The 15,123-nt window shown below is 34.5% G+C and overlaps 2 protein-coding genes across 2 annotated transcripts in view; one reads left to right on the top strand and one right to left on the bottom strand.

Annotated features, from left to right (window-relative positions):
• The window catches only part of LOC134844447 (double-stranded RNA-specific adenosine deaminase-like), a 296,612-nt gene that overhangs the window by 190,775 nt on the left and 90,714 nt on the right, over positions 1–15,123 (bottom strand). The gene's annotated exons all lie outside the window — the stretch shown is intronic.
• The window catches only part of LOC134844954 (major facilitator superfamily domain-containing protein 12-like), a 60,329-nt gene that overhangs the window by 17,137 nt on the left and 28,069 nt on the right, over positions 1–15,123 (top strand). The window contains exons 5-11 of the mRNA XM_063861781.1: positions 9,319–9,439; positions 9,785–9,949; positions 10,069–10,161; positions 10,237–10,329; positions 10,615–10,803; positions 12,681–12,772; positions 13,619–13,803. Of these exons, the coding sequence (XP_063717851.1) occupies positions 9,319–9,439; positions 9,785–9,949; positions 10,069–10,161; positions 10,237–10,329; positions 10,615–10,803; positions 12,681–12,772; positions 13,619–13,803 (938 nt within the window). The remainder of the gene's footprint in view (positions 1–9,318; positions 9,440–9,784; positions 9,950–10,068; positions 10,162–10,236; positions 10,330–10,614; positions 10,804–12,680; positions 12,773–13,618; positions 13,804–15,123) is intronic.

Raw genomic sequence — 15,123 nt, 5'->3', positions numbered from 1 at the left:
TTTCATTCCATGTGGGAATGTTTATTATGTTTGATTCTGCTCCTGAATCAATTAAAAAATCTATTTCAAGGTCTGGTGGTTGAAATTCTTTATTTCTTGGGCTTTCTAAGAGAAATGGTATTGTCCAAATTTTTTCTTTGGGTTGTTCTTTTTGTATATTTTGATAAATGTGGTTTGTATTCAAGCATTTTGTTTTGGTGTTTTTATTGGTTTGATTTGTAGTGTTAATCTCGTTTGTTTCTTGCGTCGTTGGTGTGGAATTTATGGGTGTAGTGTAATAATTTTGAAGAAATTCTGATTGATTTTCATATATATGTGATGGAAAGGGTTGTTCATATATGACAGATTCATAGTCATTTTCGACTTTTATCATATTGATAGCAAGAGTGTTTTCAGTATCACTTTCTGAATCTGATGATGTACAGTTTATTTGATTGAGTTGTAACGTATCAGTTACTGTGTTATCAATACCTGGGGGGTCTGATGTTGTTTCTGGATTAGCTTGTACTTGATTGATTTGTCTTTGATGTTTAGGTGTACTGCTTCTATGACGATTATTAGAGTTATTATAGTTATTATTATTCCGGTGTGGTGATTGGGAATAATTTCTATAACGATTATTATAACTTGGGTGTCGATTTTGTGAATTATTTCGCGATCTGTTTTGGTAATTATTGTTTGGTCTGTTATAGTTCGATCTATTATATGAGTTATTTCTTGATCGACTGTTCGGGTAATTCTGATTTCGATTGTTTGAATAACTTCTATTTCTATTATAGGAGTAGTTTCTATTTCTATTGTATGATGAATTTCGTGATTGGTTGTTTGGATAGTAGTTATTCCTTGATTGGGAATTAGATCTAGAAACAAATCGTTGTGTATTTGAATTTGATCTGGAGTAGTTATTTCTACTATTTGGTCTATTGTAGTGATTTTGTGATGAATTATACGTGTTTCTTCGTTCTGGTGATCTTCCTCTATAACTTGAGTTATATGGGGATTGATTTCTTGTATAATTTGTATTGTTCGGGAGTGGTTTTCCTGAACTGTTGTTGCTGTGAACTGTTTTGTTCGGTAAATTTTGATCTTTTTTCATGTATTGATAGAATGATTTATTTGGTTCTTTGTATTTTTGAGGTTTATTTTGACTATCTTGCTGTTTTTGTCTACATTCGGAAATACTATGTCCGTATCGTCGGCAATAATTACACCATTTTTTGAAAGATGGTTTGCCTTTAAAGTTCGGGTTCTTTTCGTAAATATTGAGTATTTCAGTGATTTTTTCAACGAGGTCTGTTTCTGATTCCTGTATATTATTAATATTAGTGGGAGTCGTTTCAATTCTGTTAACGTATTGTAATTTCAGATTTTCCGTTTCTTCTAGTTTCATCGTGATTTCTGCTTGTTCTAATTTGTCTACTAGTTTTCGAAAATCTAAATCGGGTTCTCGAATTGAAGAAGGATGGGATGCTCTCTTTTTTATTGCTATTTTCCTTAATTGTGGTGTTAAGGTCATCATTAAGATTTCTGTCATTTTTGTGTTTTTATAGTCATGTGTATTTAGTGAGTATGCTTTTCGAACTAGTGTTTCGATTCGTACTGCTATTTGCTTGATGGTTTCGTTTGGTAATCTGCGAATTTCATTACATAAAACTCTTTGTTGTTGTTTGTTTCTTTCAGAGTCAAACATTTTTGAAAATTCTTGTGTAAATCATTTCCAGTTTGATTTTATTTCTAGAGGTAGTACTGAAAACCATTTTTGGGCTGCGCCATCTAAGGTTGTTTGTATCAACGCTGTGCGTCGATGTATCCAGTTTTGATGTAGTGGCGTATTAATTGGTTCAGGTCCTATATTTAAAATCAAATTTGCTGTTACTGCATTTAAGTAATCTTCTACGGAGTATTCAGGGTCTGTTCCTGTGAAAACCATTAAGGGTTTGTTTGATGTTATTGATGATCCACCCATTAGGTATGGATTCATTGTCATTTGTAATGATTCTGCTGCATTTGGCATTTGAGAAAAATTTGAAAGTTGGTTTCTTGTTATTTCATGTTGTTGAAGATAATATGGGAGTGGTATTTCATTTTGCATTTGTGATGCTTGATACGAGTGTGCAGTCATTGGATTTTGTTGTTGAATTGGTTGAAAAGATTGTGTATTAATTGGATTTTGTTGTTGAATTGGTTGTTGATGTTGTGCATCTATTGTTTGTGGAGAAAAATTTCTATGGTTTGTACATGTTTTCTGTATTCCTTGTCTACGATATTCTTGAGTATTTGGTGCAAATATATCTGGTTGTAAGAAATCGTCATCTGAGGATAAATAATCCATTTGATAAGATGTTTGTTTTTTATTTTTATTTTGTTGAAAAAATGGGTAATTTTCACTGCGATCCTGTGGAGGATTTGGTTGAAAATTTTTGGAATTATATTGGGCCGTTGGGTTATCCCAGTTTCGAGGTTTTGTATATTGATTAAAATTTCTTTGTGGTTGATAATTTGTTTTTGATGGATGTGTATAATTATAATTATGGTCTGCAAAGTTGTTTCTAGTGAATGTTTTGCGTGTTTTTGATGGTATTGTCATGGGTCTGTATGTTTGGTAATCCATATGGGAATATTTTGGAGCAACCGAAGGTTTAACGGTTGATTGTAAGGTTACCTGTGTTTGTGAAGGATTTGTATTTCTTGGTGTTGTTAAATTTGGGCGTATTGGTGAAATACTTTGTTGTGTAGTTGTTGTGTGTACAATTTCTTCATTTATGAAGTGTGATGGTGTCTGGATATCTTGTTGAGTAAGATTCCTAGTTCCATTGAGGTTTTCGTTGTGTATGACTGTCGAGTTTAAACTATTATTTTGTGTATCGGGTAAAAATGTATTATAGTTTAATGGTGTTGCATCAATTGTTAATGGTATTACTCTTACATAATCTCTTATGTAAGATGTTGTACCTATTGCTTGACTTGAGATTGATTGTGGAAAGCTTATAAATGCGGGATGAGACCATTCGGGGTCCCAAACATAATCTGATTGTTCTGTGATAGCGGTATCATCGTTCGAATTTTGGGGTCTAAAATTTTTTCTTGCTTGTGCAATTAAATCAATATTGTGTGTGAAATAATCTATTATGAACCATGCCAAAATTTTTTGTAAATCGTGTTTGGTATGTTGTGAAACGTCGTCTTTCGTGAAATTTTCTTTAATGATGTTTAAATAACTAGAGAGTAGTGTGATTTCATGTCGTACTCTTAAATGTTTAGATGTTTCTGTCGGTGAGACATTTGTTAATGGGAGTTCATTTTCTAATATTGAAATATAACTATATATTATTGCGAAAACTTCATTGGTGAAAATGGAGTTTGCTCTTTGTGAGTTATGGTATTGGATGCTTTTTATATATTCTGAAAAAACTTTTGAAAATTCTAAATCAAGATCGTCTGTTTGAATTGTATATGTTCTATTATTATGGTTTGGTGAGGTGAATTCTATAGAGTAGATTCCATACTGTTGTGTTATGTTGCATATATCTTTTAAGTAGTGATCTATGATTTGTCTTTTGATTTTTACATCGGGGAACTCTGTTTTACATGGGCTGATTCCGGGTTCAAATAAGTTTACGAGTAAATTTTGACAAAATATGTGTTGTCCTCTATCAGTATCTGCGTCTACTATAAAAGGAAAGATTTCATCATCATCTGGAGTTTCGTCACCTGGGGTGTGCGTTGAACTCATTTTTTCGTTCGATGACTGTTAATATGTAATTATTAATGTGTCGAATTGGTTGATTCCAATTGTATAGATGTACTGGTTTGTGTTTATACTGCTTTTTTATTCTTCTTTTTCCTCTTTGTGATGAATTTGAAGTTGTTTCTGAGTCAGAAAAATATAATTGATCGTGAAGTGGGTAATTTTTATCTACTGATTCTTTTAGTTTGTAAAGTTCGTCTAAACTGTTGGTTTCTGATTCTGAAAATGCGTTTCGATTTTTTGAAAATCTTTTTCGTGTTATTTGTCTTTGTTTAGTTATTATTTTTCTCTTTAGTGTTTGTCGTTTTGTTCGAATGTATCCAACTGTTTGTGTATGAGGTGTGATTACAAGGTCGTATTTTTTGTTATCTATTTCACAATTGTGTAAAATGATTGTTTGTTTATTTCCTAGGTTTTTAAATGACATTAGGTTTAGGATGACGGATGCAAAAAGTTTTTAAGTGAATTCTAATTACCTAAACTATTAGTCCTTACGATTTTTTGGTTAGCTTAACCTGGGTCTTTTGTTCAGGGTTGGAGAGAAAAGTATATCGATTCCGAAGAATGATTTTTACTTTCTCGTGACTAGTATAAGCTAAGGTGTTAACTTACTTAATCTTACTTAGGGGTAGTGATTGTGTTCAAGGGTTGGAGAATAGTAAATCGATCCACAAGGTTCAGGTATAATTAGAACGCGAGTAGTTCGTTAGATACTATTTTAAACTTACTAAGTCTAAGATTTATCCTGGGTCTGGTAAGAGGGGGGGTCAAGTGAAGGATGAATAACCGAAGTTCTTCACTGTTTATCCTAATTTGAATGATTAGTTTTGTGTAAAAATTTCTATTAGTCCTGGGTTTTTAGAGAGGGTTGGGTAGTGAATCGACGTTTGAGGTCGTTAGACACTAATTAAGTGGGTGGGGGAGAACAAAGTTGTTCTGTTTGATCCAAGGATAAGCCTTGATGATCAATTTTGAAATTTAATTAAGTAGAAAATGATTTAAGATCCAAGGATAAGCCTTGATGATCTGGTTTTAAAATTAAGTGAATTTGAGTTTTGATAAATTTTTAAATGTGTGTAAAGGAAAGATTTAGTGTTTTATGATGTTAGTGAGTTGATGATTGCTGTTATGTTTTAGGTGATGAAGCTGGAACAACAAGATGATTTATGATTACTAACCATTTATTGTCATGCTACTAATTTTTATTTTTATTTTCCAATAAATATTTTTCAAACATGTTTTGTATAATACTGCAGAGTTTTAGGAAAACGATCTTAGATCTTTTTATCAATCGTTATTGTATAATATTAATTTTGTTTAGCGCCTGAAATGATTTTGAAGATTAACTTCAAGGTTTTATGTTTGCAAATGGAAATCTAAATTCATTGCAAGTAGTATTCGAAATATAAAAGTTTGTTCTGGCTTTTGCCGAACTATCATATAACTATACGGCAAGTTTCTACTTTGTCGTATGTCGTCTTTGGTTCGATGTCTTCTTCCAATTCCGGGTAGTTCTATTATGGTTCGGAATATTGGCTCTGATCTATTGAGTCGGAGAGACATTTCAATTAAATTATTGTCGTATAACATTTTGTAAATGTTTTTGTCTAATTTCTAATCTATTTTTGGTTAATTCTAATCTAGTAAGGTCTTGTTCGAGACTTATGGTCGCACCAGATGAGTTAGGACTGGGATGTATAACTCATAGAGTAATTTCGGATAGGGTACACCGTCTGCTCGTCACGCTATCTTATTTTCGGCCGGATAGATTCGTGCAACTTCTTAGTCTAATACCGATCCTAATCTTACTCTTATACTATCTAGTCTCAGGTTGTTTAACTAGTCTCTGCTAGGCTCAATAGATCTAGGGTATACTGGTTTATTGCGGCTGCTGAAGTGCTCGGGAGAGTCCAACTAATTTCTAAGTTAAATTCAAATCTCTCTGGTGCTGAAATTACAAGTAACTTCAGCACTTACAAATAAGTGGGTTGTTAGTTAGATGGATCATGATTGGTTAATATTAAATACTTTACATTGGTAAAACATTTAATTTATCCAATCATAAAATATAGTTTAGATCAGGTTCCAAAAAATTTAGGGGGTCTTCAACAAGTACGTGTAAAATCTGCAACCCCAGACAACTTCACCGGATATCCGGATGTCTGGATGTCCGGATGTCTCTGTAAATGTCTGGATGTCCGGATATCCGGATGTCTCTGTAAACAATAAACCGTTCAACAAAAACGAAGGAAGCATAATTTTAAGATATCGATTTTTGTCTGGACATCAACTAGACACAACAGACGCGACAACATGAACTTGATAAATCGGCATCATTGTTTTCATAATATGGCGCCGACCTTGTATTAATTTATTTTGTAAAGTTATGCAAAAATTGCTAATAATGTTTTCTATGAGATTGTTTTCTATAAAATTCCTATGAATTGTCTGGGTTAAATTCACCAAACGCTAACACGAACTGCGACAAAAATGCTTGACCGACAAACATTTTTGAGTATTTCAGTGGCCTCCCCCTCATCCTGCCCACCCCTTTAAGCTCAAACTCTTCTCAAGTTGATAGTAGCTTACGACATTTTTGGAAGTCTGAGAAAATTATCGAAGTCAAGTAAATGTTGGGGTCGTGGCTCAGATCATAAATCTAGTATCAACTTTGTTCAAAACTCGCCAAAATGACACTCAAGACAACAGTTCAAGCTTTACAACATAATATTAAAAGAGTTTTAAAAAAGAACATGCCAATCATATTCTTAAATTTATTTGGGATTGCCAATCTTAAGCAAAGACGTACATATCTTGCATTTTTTTCTGTTTTTGTTCCGACCAAATTAAAATCTCCAAAGCCGTTAGTGAGGAGGATGTTGACCGGGTTCTGAGTTCTAGTTTTGAGCCAATCAGAATAGGGGCATTTTACATGCAACGCTCAGCAATACTAATTCAAATTGGACGATGCGGTGGAGGATCTCAACGTGGCCCTTAAGTTCTTCTTTAAAAAACAATCAACAGTCTTGTACGTTTTCATGGAAAATTTTGCGATTCGTTTGAAATTTTGAATACTTAAAACTGATTGGCTCAAACATACTGAATATAAACTTCCAACATTTAGTTCCGCCATAATCATGAAGGACGCCACCAAATGACCAGATTTGACCAAAAATCTAAATCAAACGGACAAGAAATTAAAATAGCTATTTTGGATGCTAAATGAATTGTAAACAAACGAAAACCACTTCGAATGTTTGGAAACAAATCAAGCGTTTTAATACAAAAAGCTATTAAATCGATACATTTAAAACATATAAAATCTAAAAAAAGATTTTTGAATCATGGTTAAATCAGAATACCAACAATAAAATTAATTTAAAAAAACTGATAAATGAGCCAACTGATAAAATTTGACGAGCTTAAAGAAAGCAACGAAATAAGGTCAAATCCCTAATTGTATTTCAAAACCGTGCTTTTTTGCAAAACTAGATAACAGATGAACAAACCAATAATTAAAACAATTTTCACAAAATGATGAAAACTATAAAACACGAAACTCAATAACTGGCATTTGGACAGTCTGCGAACCAATTGAACAGTTTGTTTTAACAATAATTGAAGAGAAAATGGCAGGAGATCATGAAAATAATAGTGAAAAAATGGAAATTTACTCAAAATTTTCTATGACTGTAGCATTGTCGCAAAAAATGTCAGCTAAGTGTTAAATACATTTTCAAAACTATAAAACAAACTATTGATAGATTATATTGGCATTATTAATTATATGATTAATACCCTGTACCAGAATCAAGTCAGACGTTGTTAATCAATAGGGTTAATTTGGTAACGTTTTCCCGGGTTGTTTGAAAATAACTTAAGAATACAATTGTATAACTCCATATCGCCCCATAGCAAAAATTTTAGATAAATTATCCAAAAATAACTTATGGTTTTTTCGAAACAAAAAAATTGCCAAACGTGCAAAAAAGTTATCGGAAAAAATGAATTACAATGCAATTGATTTTGAGTCTCATGAAAAATAGGGGAAAAAATAGAAAAAGTCAGGCTGAAAGCTCAGCAATTTTGTGTACATTGAGAAAATATTTAACAAACAAGTAATAACCGAAAACTTACAACACCTATGTAGTCCTGTATTCGAATTTGGCTCACTTCCAAGAGGCACTGTAATATCAACAAAACTATAAGTGAAGACTTAGAGAAAAACCAACACGGTCTACGGATACTTTGCTTGAATCAAAGAAGTTTTGACACTGTGCGTGAGGCACGATTTGAGCGGAAATAACTAACAGTAAAATAGATTCTTTCAAAAAACAGCAGACTAGCTTTTTAGCAAAGTATTTAGGAAATGATTCACATAATGACGATTTAAAGTCAGCGATAACCAAAACTGAATTGAAAGAATCACTTAGTGGAGAAAACAGAATAAAGGTCCTTAAAACAGAAATGACAAAAAAAATTGTTGAATTGCCTGAAAAACAGAACAAGAGCGTTGCTTAAGGCAATTATTAAGTTTGATGAAAACATTTTTTGAAATATTGTTGATAAAATTGAGAAAAAACTCGAAGAGTATTTTAAAAATCACTCGGTTAATATCTTGTTTGATATCTTTTTTAAAATCTTCATTAGGTAGATGAGGGAACTCTAATTCGTATTAAAAAGGTCAATTGTTAAAATATATAAATTTTAAATTGGCAGTTAAATTTTGCCAAAAAATGTTTTTTTTCCTTCAAATTATTCGATATTATCATGTATAGTACATTGTTTCGTGTAATCCAATGATTATTTTTTTTGTATATGTCTGAAATATTTGACCGAATCTTTTGCATGCTTTTTTTCCAAATATATTTTATTTATTACTGAAATTTATTGCTCTCCTCGGGGGATTAGAAACACGTGGAAAAACCTGGTAATTTTCTACCAAATGCTTTAAACTATGTTAACGAGTAACTATGATTTTTTTTTCTCGAATCTAGTAGAAATTTACTATTAAGCTGCTAAGCAAGATCCGCCCCTGCTATTGATAGAAGAAGTTTATCTTGTAAGATTATGCATTGTTTCTGCAAAAGAAGCAGGCACGGATCTAGAGACTTCTCTAGAGAGGGGGGGGGGGCGGATTTTTCAAAAAGTCAAAAACTACGTCAACCTTTTTTAGGGAGAGCAAATGGATTTTCTGAGCTCTCCCAAATCCTCATAAACCTATAAAACTTTCTGACCTATAAAAAACCCATTCCTAACAAATTGTCTGCCCCAACTTTTGTTTAAAAACAGGCCAAAAAATGAGTTTTTTCGGCGCGAGTTCGCCTCTCAAAATTAGTATATATATTTGGTCCAAAGTCGCCTCTAGAAAAATTTCAAGATCAGTCAGCCAAAAATGGATATCTCAAAATAGTACAAAGGACAAAGGGAGGACCTTTTGGATCGGCACGGGGTCGAAACCCTGAAGTAGATAAAGCGTCCGCCTCCCCCCGACACCCCATCCCCCCCCCCCCCCCTATATACGCAACTAAAGAGAGGGCATATCTTGAAATTTCTTGTTTTTTTCACAGGTATGCATTCACAGTGAGTAGTAACATCTTTGTGTTTGTCGTCTTCACTATTCTCCTCTCAGTGCTCGGAGGAGATTCGTCTTCGGACAACGTCGGCCCACAGGATCTCGACGCATTCAAGGTAACACTAACGCAACAAATAAAACGCGGAGATCATGAGCGCCTAGGCGATGTTTATTATAATACCTAGTTGAACAATTTTCTTGAAATATATATTTCTTTCATGTATGCACACCTTTAAGTTTCGCTTCTTTGGCTCATAGTTGATTGGATCATGTTAGCTTCCTTCCTGAGCGTAACCAGAACTTTTTTTGGGGTAGAGTGTTGATTGATTCTAAGCTGGAACCTTCAGAAAATCGAAGTCGAGTATGTTACAGGTCTATCTAAGCGATTAGTAAAAATAGCTAGGCGGATGAAGGACGTTTGATTTTATCTATTCAATTTAAAAATTTTTCTCATCTTCTAGTATCTTGGCATGATTGTGGTGGGCACAGGTGTCTTCTTCATGGTGGTTTTCCACGTCGGATTAAAAGAGCCGAGACGACCAGAACACGACAGTCTAGAAGCCTCGCAGAATCGCAACAACTCGTTCACATGGAAATGCTGGTTCAAAGAACCCCAATTTTACATTGTAAGCAAGGCTCTTCATTCTTAAAATTCCTTTAAAAGTGACTGACTCATGGCGACAAAAGATGAGATTGATGATGTGATTTTTTTTACGTTTTAAATGAACTATTAATTTGTTTACAGATTGGATTCGTCTACATGCAGACGAGATTAATCTGCAATTTCACTCAGGTGTATTACCCTCTATACATATCAACCACACTCAACTTAAGCAAGGTTACCGTCTGTCTCTTTTTTTTACATTCGTTTTAAATAAAAATAGGACTAATTGTAGTTATTATTTTTTTTCAGACGTCAATAGCAGTGCTGCCCCTTGTCGTGTTCATCAGCGGCTTTTTAGCTTCTCTTCTCATGCCAGTAATGAACAAGTTTATGGGAAGAAAAGTAAGTCATTCCGTTAAATTCAACTTTGCTTTGAACCCAAAATAAAGAAATGTTATCGCGTATTAAAATGAAGATTCAAGCCATTTCTCCTCGAAAGAAAAAACCAAGATGGATTCACTTTTTGGGAATACCGATGTTTTTTATGATTTTACTGGGAAAAAGGTGCTGCCTCGCCTTCCGATAGCGGTGTAATTTTGCTTATTTCTTTTTACAACGTTTTCACATGGACTTTTCGGTAATTTGTTAATTTTTTTCCAAAAATATTTTGATATGATATTTATCTAGGCAATCTACTTCATAGCACTCCTTTTGGGCTTCGCCTACTGCACCATGGCGTGGTTTCTCAAAGAGGGTCATAACTCGGGCATACAACAAATATGGCACTACCTGTTGTCCGTGATCATGGGTGCAGCTAATGGCACCCTTCTAGTTACAGCCCTATCACTCACATCTGATATGATTGGACCAAGAACAGTGAGAAATTAAAACTCTTCTCCCCACCTGCGATTCTTAACCTAATTTTCTATTGTAGGATCGGTGATCCTAACACTTTTTCGCTAAACCGAGAATTCGACTGAGAGTTTTACTTTGCGAAATGCATGAAAAATAGAAAACTTATTAGTAGTACGTATCTTGGTATTATTTAGTCAATACGATAAGTAGAAAGGCAAACAAACGACCAATCTCGAAATTGTTCGAGCCTCAAAACAATTAGTCCCACCTCTAGAGAAATTTATAAGACGGTGTTGATAGTGATACTCCCCAATAAAAAAAACTATGTTAGCTAACTTTATGAAACTCACAGGGCGGATATATGAGATGATTTGACGCGGACATGCAAAACTCCGGAACCCTCGGACTCCCTTGGCCCAGGTGATAACGGTATCTGGAAGTGCAAATAGCCCTATCAGAACTCAGTATCTAGCGGTTGGATTGGGACCAAAATTTTTTAAATGATAGATGTAGTTGAAGAAAGCTTAAGTTTAGAATCCCAGACCCGTGGACCCCTACTTCTGGTGTTATGCCCTAAGCAAATAGTCCCCACCCTGACTTCGGGAAGTCGTTCCTCGCAAACCAAAACTTTGGGATTTGATAGGTAGTGATAGGATACATCATGTATTTAACTTGAGCCAACTCCGACGGTTGGACCGCAAGTTATTAGCATTTGGAAAAGTAGCACTTAGACAGGAAATAAGCAGTTTACGCAAAATAATGAGTGGCAAGCTCACTGCCTTTTACCTAAGTGTAAAAAATTTGAGGATAGCTCGCAAAATCTAATGGCTTGACTTAGAAATAAATGAAACCAATTTTTCTAAATATGCTCCATGCAGTCCCAGGGTTTTTGTTTTGAAGTATTTGATTTTAACTCAGCATATTCTTATGATAATTTTTTTCATTGTGTGGATCCAACTCACTTGCGTTGCTTCTGTTCGACCGAGGCAAAACGTTTTGATCAATATCAACTGGAGAAAGATTCCAACAGAGTGAAGTTTTCGACCAAAGTTACCAAAAAAGCTTGAATTTTTGGTTAGTTTTAGTGTAGCTTTTTTCGAGAAATCAACTGTATCTTTCGACCATTTTGACTATTTGTTTTCACCTCGGCAGAGTTTGGGGATTTTCCTTGTCTGATGACTGTACAAAATTGTTTTATCTATCTCTGCAAATGCGCTAATGAGAAATACTATCTATTTCACTATGTTACAACATATTTGAGCTTAATTAACAATCCCCCTCCTCCTATGGTATCTACTCAAGAAAAACTTTTCGTTTAAATGAAAAAGCATATTTACATTCTATTCCACATCTTTCATTTCCTTTTTTTGCTGACTTTTTTGAGAGTTCTTATTTTCCCGCATCTGAAATGAACAAATATTGGATAGTTCTGCTGAAAAAATCTACTAATAAATTGCCTCGGATCTACTTAACAATCCCCCCGCCTTTCAAGAAAGGGGGGAGATTTTTTAGAAGATTACTTGCAGAGAGTGTTCGACCAATCAAAATGCAGCAAAATTCGAGTTTACATACAACGCTTAAGTGCAAATTTACTGTTTTTATGTACAGGGGTAGAGATCCTTTAGTAGATACAATAAGGGGGGGGGGGAGATCGTCAAGTAGATCCCTTGCCTCCCTTTTTCTTGAAAGGAGAAGATGAAGATTTTTATATAAATCCACTTACCTTAGAGGAAATTGAAAAAAAACAACTGCGAGGGCATAACAGAACAACAGCTCTGAAATTTAGACCAGATCCCTTTCTACCCCCTTTCTTTGCGCAAGTCCTAGATGCCTCGTGGTGCTAATGTTTTACTCTCAAACTTATCATTTTCGCTTTGAGAGTTTTGCTTAATTTTTAGCATTGTGGTGCATTGGCATATGGGTGCTTCAGTTTTCTGGACAAGATATCCAATGGAATAGCTGTGCAAATAGCTCAAGTCGTTCAGCCCGCGTAAGTTCGACAGAATCTTTTTTTTATTATTCATGACCTTTTTCAATGGCTTGTTTACGTGGTTTTGTTTTGATGGCCATTTTAAACTAATTTGTTGAAGGTTTTGTTCATCTAAAGCGTAAGTGTTCCTCGAGTCATTCTCAAAACCGTCTAGACTTTTTCTTTTCAAAACATTTAGGCTTAAACTTCATTTCCTTCCATGCGATTAAACATTTTTGTATCTGCCTGACGAATGAACTATCTCCTGTCTAATTGCAATAATTCATGTCAGTTTATCTGCAAAAAAATGAAAAAAAAAATATGAGACGGATCATTTTTTTTTTACAAAACAAGGCAGACCAATGAAAAAATTAAATTATTTCGTGATATGCTTTGTTTAAGACACTAGCGGATTCAGTGGGTACACCCTCTCCCTCCGCAGAAATTTGACGCCCTGGCCCCCCAAAGGGTCCCTCCCTCTTTGACACTGTTTAAAGACTTCCAATTTGGCTAACTGACCCAAAAGTTTTCCAAAAGCGCCTTTGGCGCCAATATATAGTAATTTTGACAGAAGAACGCGCGTCAAAAAAGAAACAGAGAGCTATTATTAATTTTTTGTTTAAGAAATGGCTTTGCTGCAGAAAATTTAGTCAAAATATAGTTTTTGGAGACCTCGGATAATCAATTTTGTTAAACCAAAAAAAAACGAGTTTCGAAATTTTTTAAAAATCAGCCACCGCCCGCGCCGTGGAAATTTCTGATCCTCGCCTGCTTCATTTTTTAGTAAAATAAACTCACCTGGATCATAGCCTGATTTTAAAAAATATTCAAGCGTTGTCTCATCTACTGTTTTTCGTTTTGCTGCAGAGACATGTGTGAGGATTTCTACCGAGTCTGTCTCACAATTGTGCCGGGCAGTTTTCTCGTCATCGCAGTTCTATTTTGGGTTGTGCTTCTCTTCTGTGACGTGGGCAACCTCAGACACGACAAAAGAGGCGAGGAAGGTGCACAGAAAAACATCAACGGAGACGAAGATTCAGGCATTGGCGAAGGTGAGTTAAAAGAGAAACTTGATTACGAAAATGATTACTTAATTAGTTAAAATAATTGTTTTAAGATCATTTTTCAAAAGATTGAATTTTTGTTTCATGTTTGCAGCTGAGATCATTTGTAACTCAGATGAACACTTTAAACCATTCAGCATTGTTATTCAGTACTTTATAAAAACATATTTAGACAAAGTTTTGGCCCATAAACAGGGACGGATCTAGGATTTTCTCGAGTGGGGGAGCGGATTTTCAAAAGTTTTTTGAAAATTTTATCGTCTTTTTTTAGATCGACTAAATTGAGGTCCGATCGACTCTATTAGACACTATTTGGACAAAAAATTGCAATGCATGCAATTTTTTTAAAATACATAAGATCCTATTTGGACAAAAAAAATTGCAACGCAGTCAGATTTATAAAAAAAACATGTCAACGAAGCAGTTTTGGGCACTTTTTTGGCGCGCGCTTTCCCTCAAAATTAGTATATAATGGCGCCAAAGACAACTGTAGAAAAATTTAAAGGTCTGTCGGCCAAAAACGGGGGGACCCTTTGGGTCGGCAGGGGGTCGAGTCCCCGAGGGGGGGGGGGGGGAGTCAAGATGAGAGCCCGAATTCATTCCATCCAAATTTCACAGGCAGTGACGTAGCTTGTTGACTTCATTGTAAAAAAGATTATCTGATTTAAGGCCGCGACCTCAATTGGTGACATCATTTTCTAAGTATTAATTCAAGAAAGCTTGGTGATCTTCTAAATAAATACTTCTTTTAAAAAATATATATATGGGAATTTTAGTTTACTTTCTAAGTCAGAAAGTAGAGAGGATTTTTGGTTAGTAGCAAATGTTTCATCCGGCGTATTTAAGTCGTTGCTGGTAGAAAAACAAAAAAAAATCCGAGCAACATTATAGGTGACTAAAAACCTGCAAATAAAACTAGCTCCTATGATTTTTTATTTTAAAAATAATGAAATATAAAAAATATTGAACAAATTTTTTGAAATCAGTTGAAACTAGAAAAAAAATTGCAGAAAAAACTAAAAGCTTTATAAACCTCAGCTTTGAGAGAGCGAGCTTCAATTCCTTACTACGTCAACAGCATCAGAGTTGCTCACATATGTACCAAACTTCAATTTTCATCCTATTTTTATGTAGGTAAGTCTTCAAGTGTAACGATTTCTACAAGATATGTTTTTAGAGGTTGAAAAACTCTGAAATGGAAGCGCATGTCTTTAAGCCGGAAAAAGACTAACTATATTTGGTGATGGGATAAGAGTCCTGTCTGGAACATGGGGCAGGAAAATTGTGTTAGTTTGCTCTTGATATGAT

Source organism: Symsagittifera roscoffensis, chromosome 4 (genome assembly GCF_963678635.1).
Source record: "Symsagittifera roscoffensis chromosome 4, txSymRosc1.1, whole genome shotgun sequence".
In the NCBI taxonomy this organism is placed as follows: domain Eukaryota; kingdom Metazoa; phylum Xenacoelomorpha; order Acoela; family Convolutidae; genus Symsagittifera; species Symsagittifera roscoffensis.
Note: the sequence above shows the minus strand (reverse complement) of the source record. Positions and strands in the feature narration are given on the sequence as shown.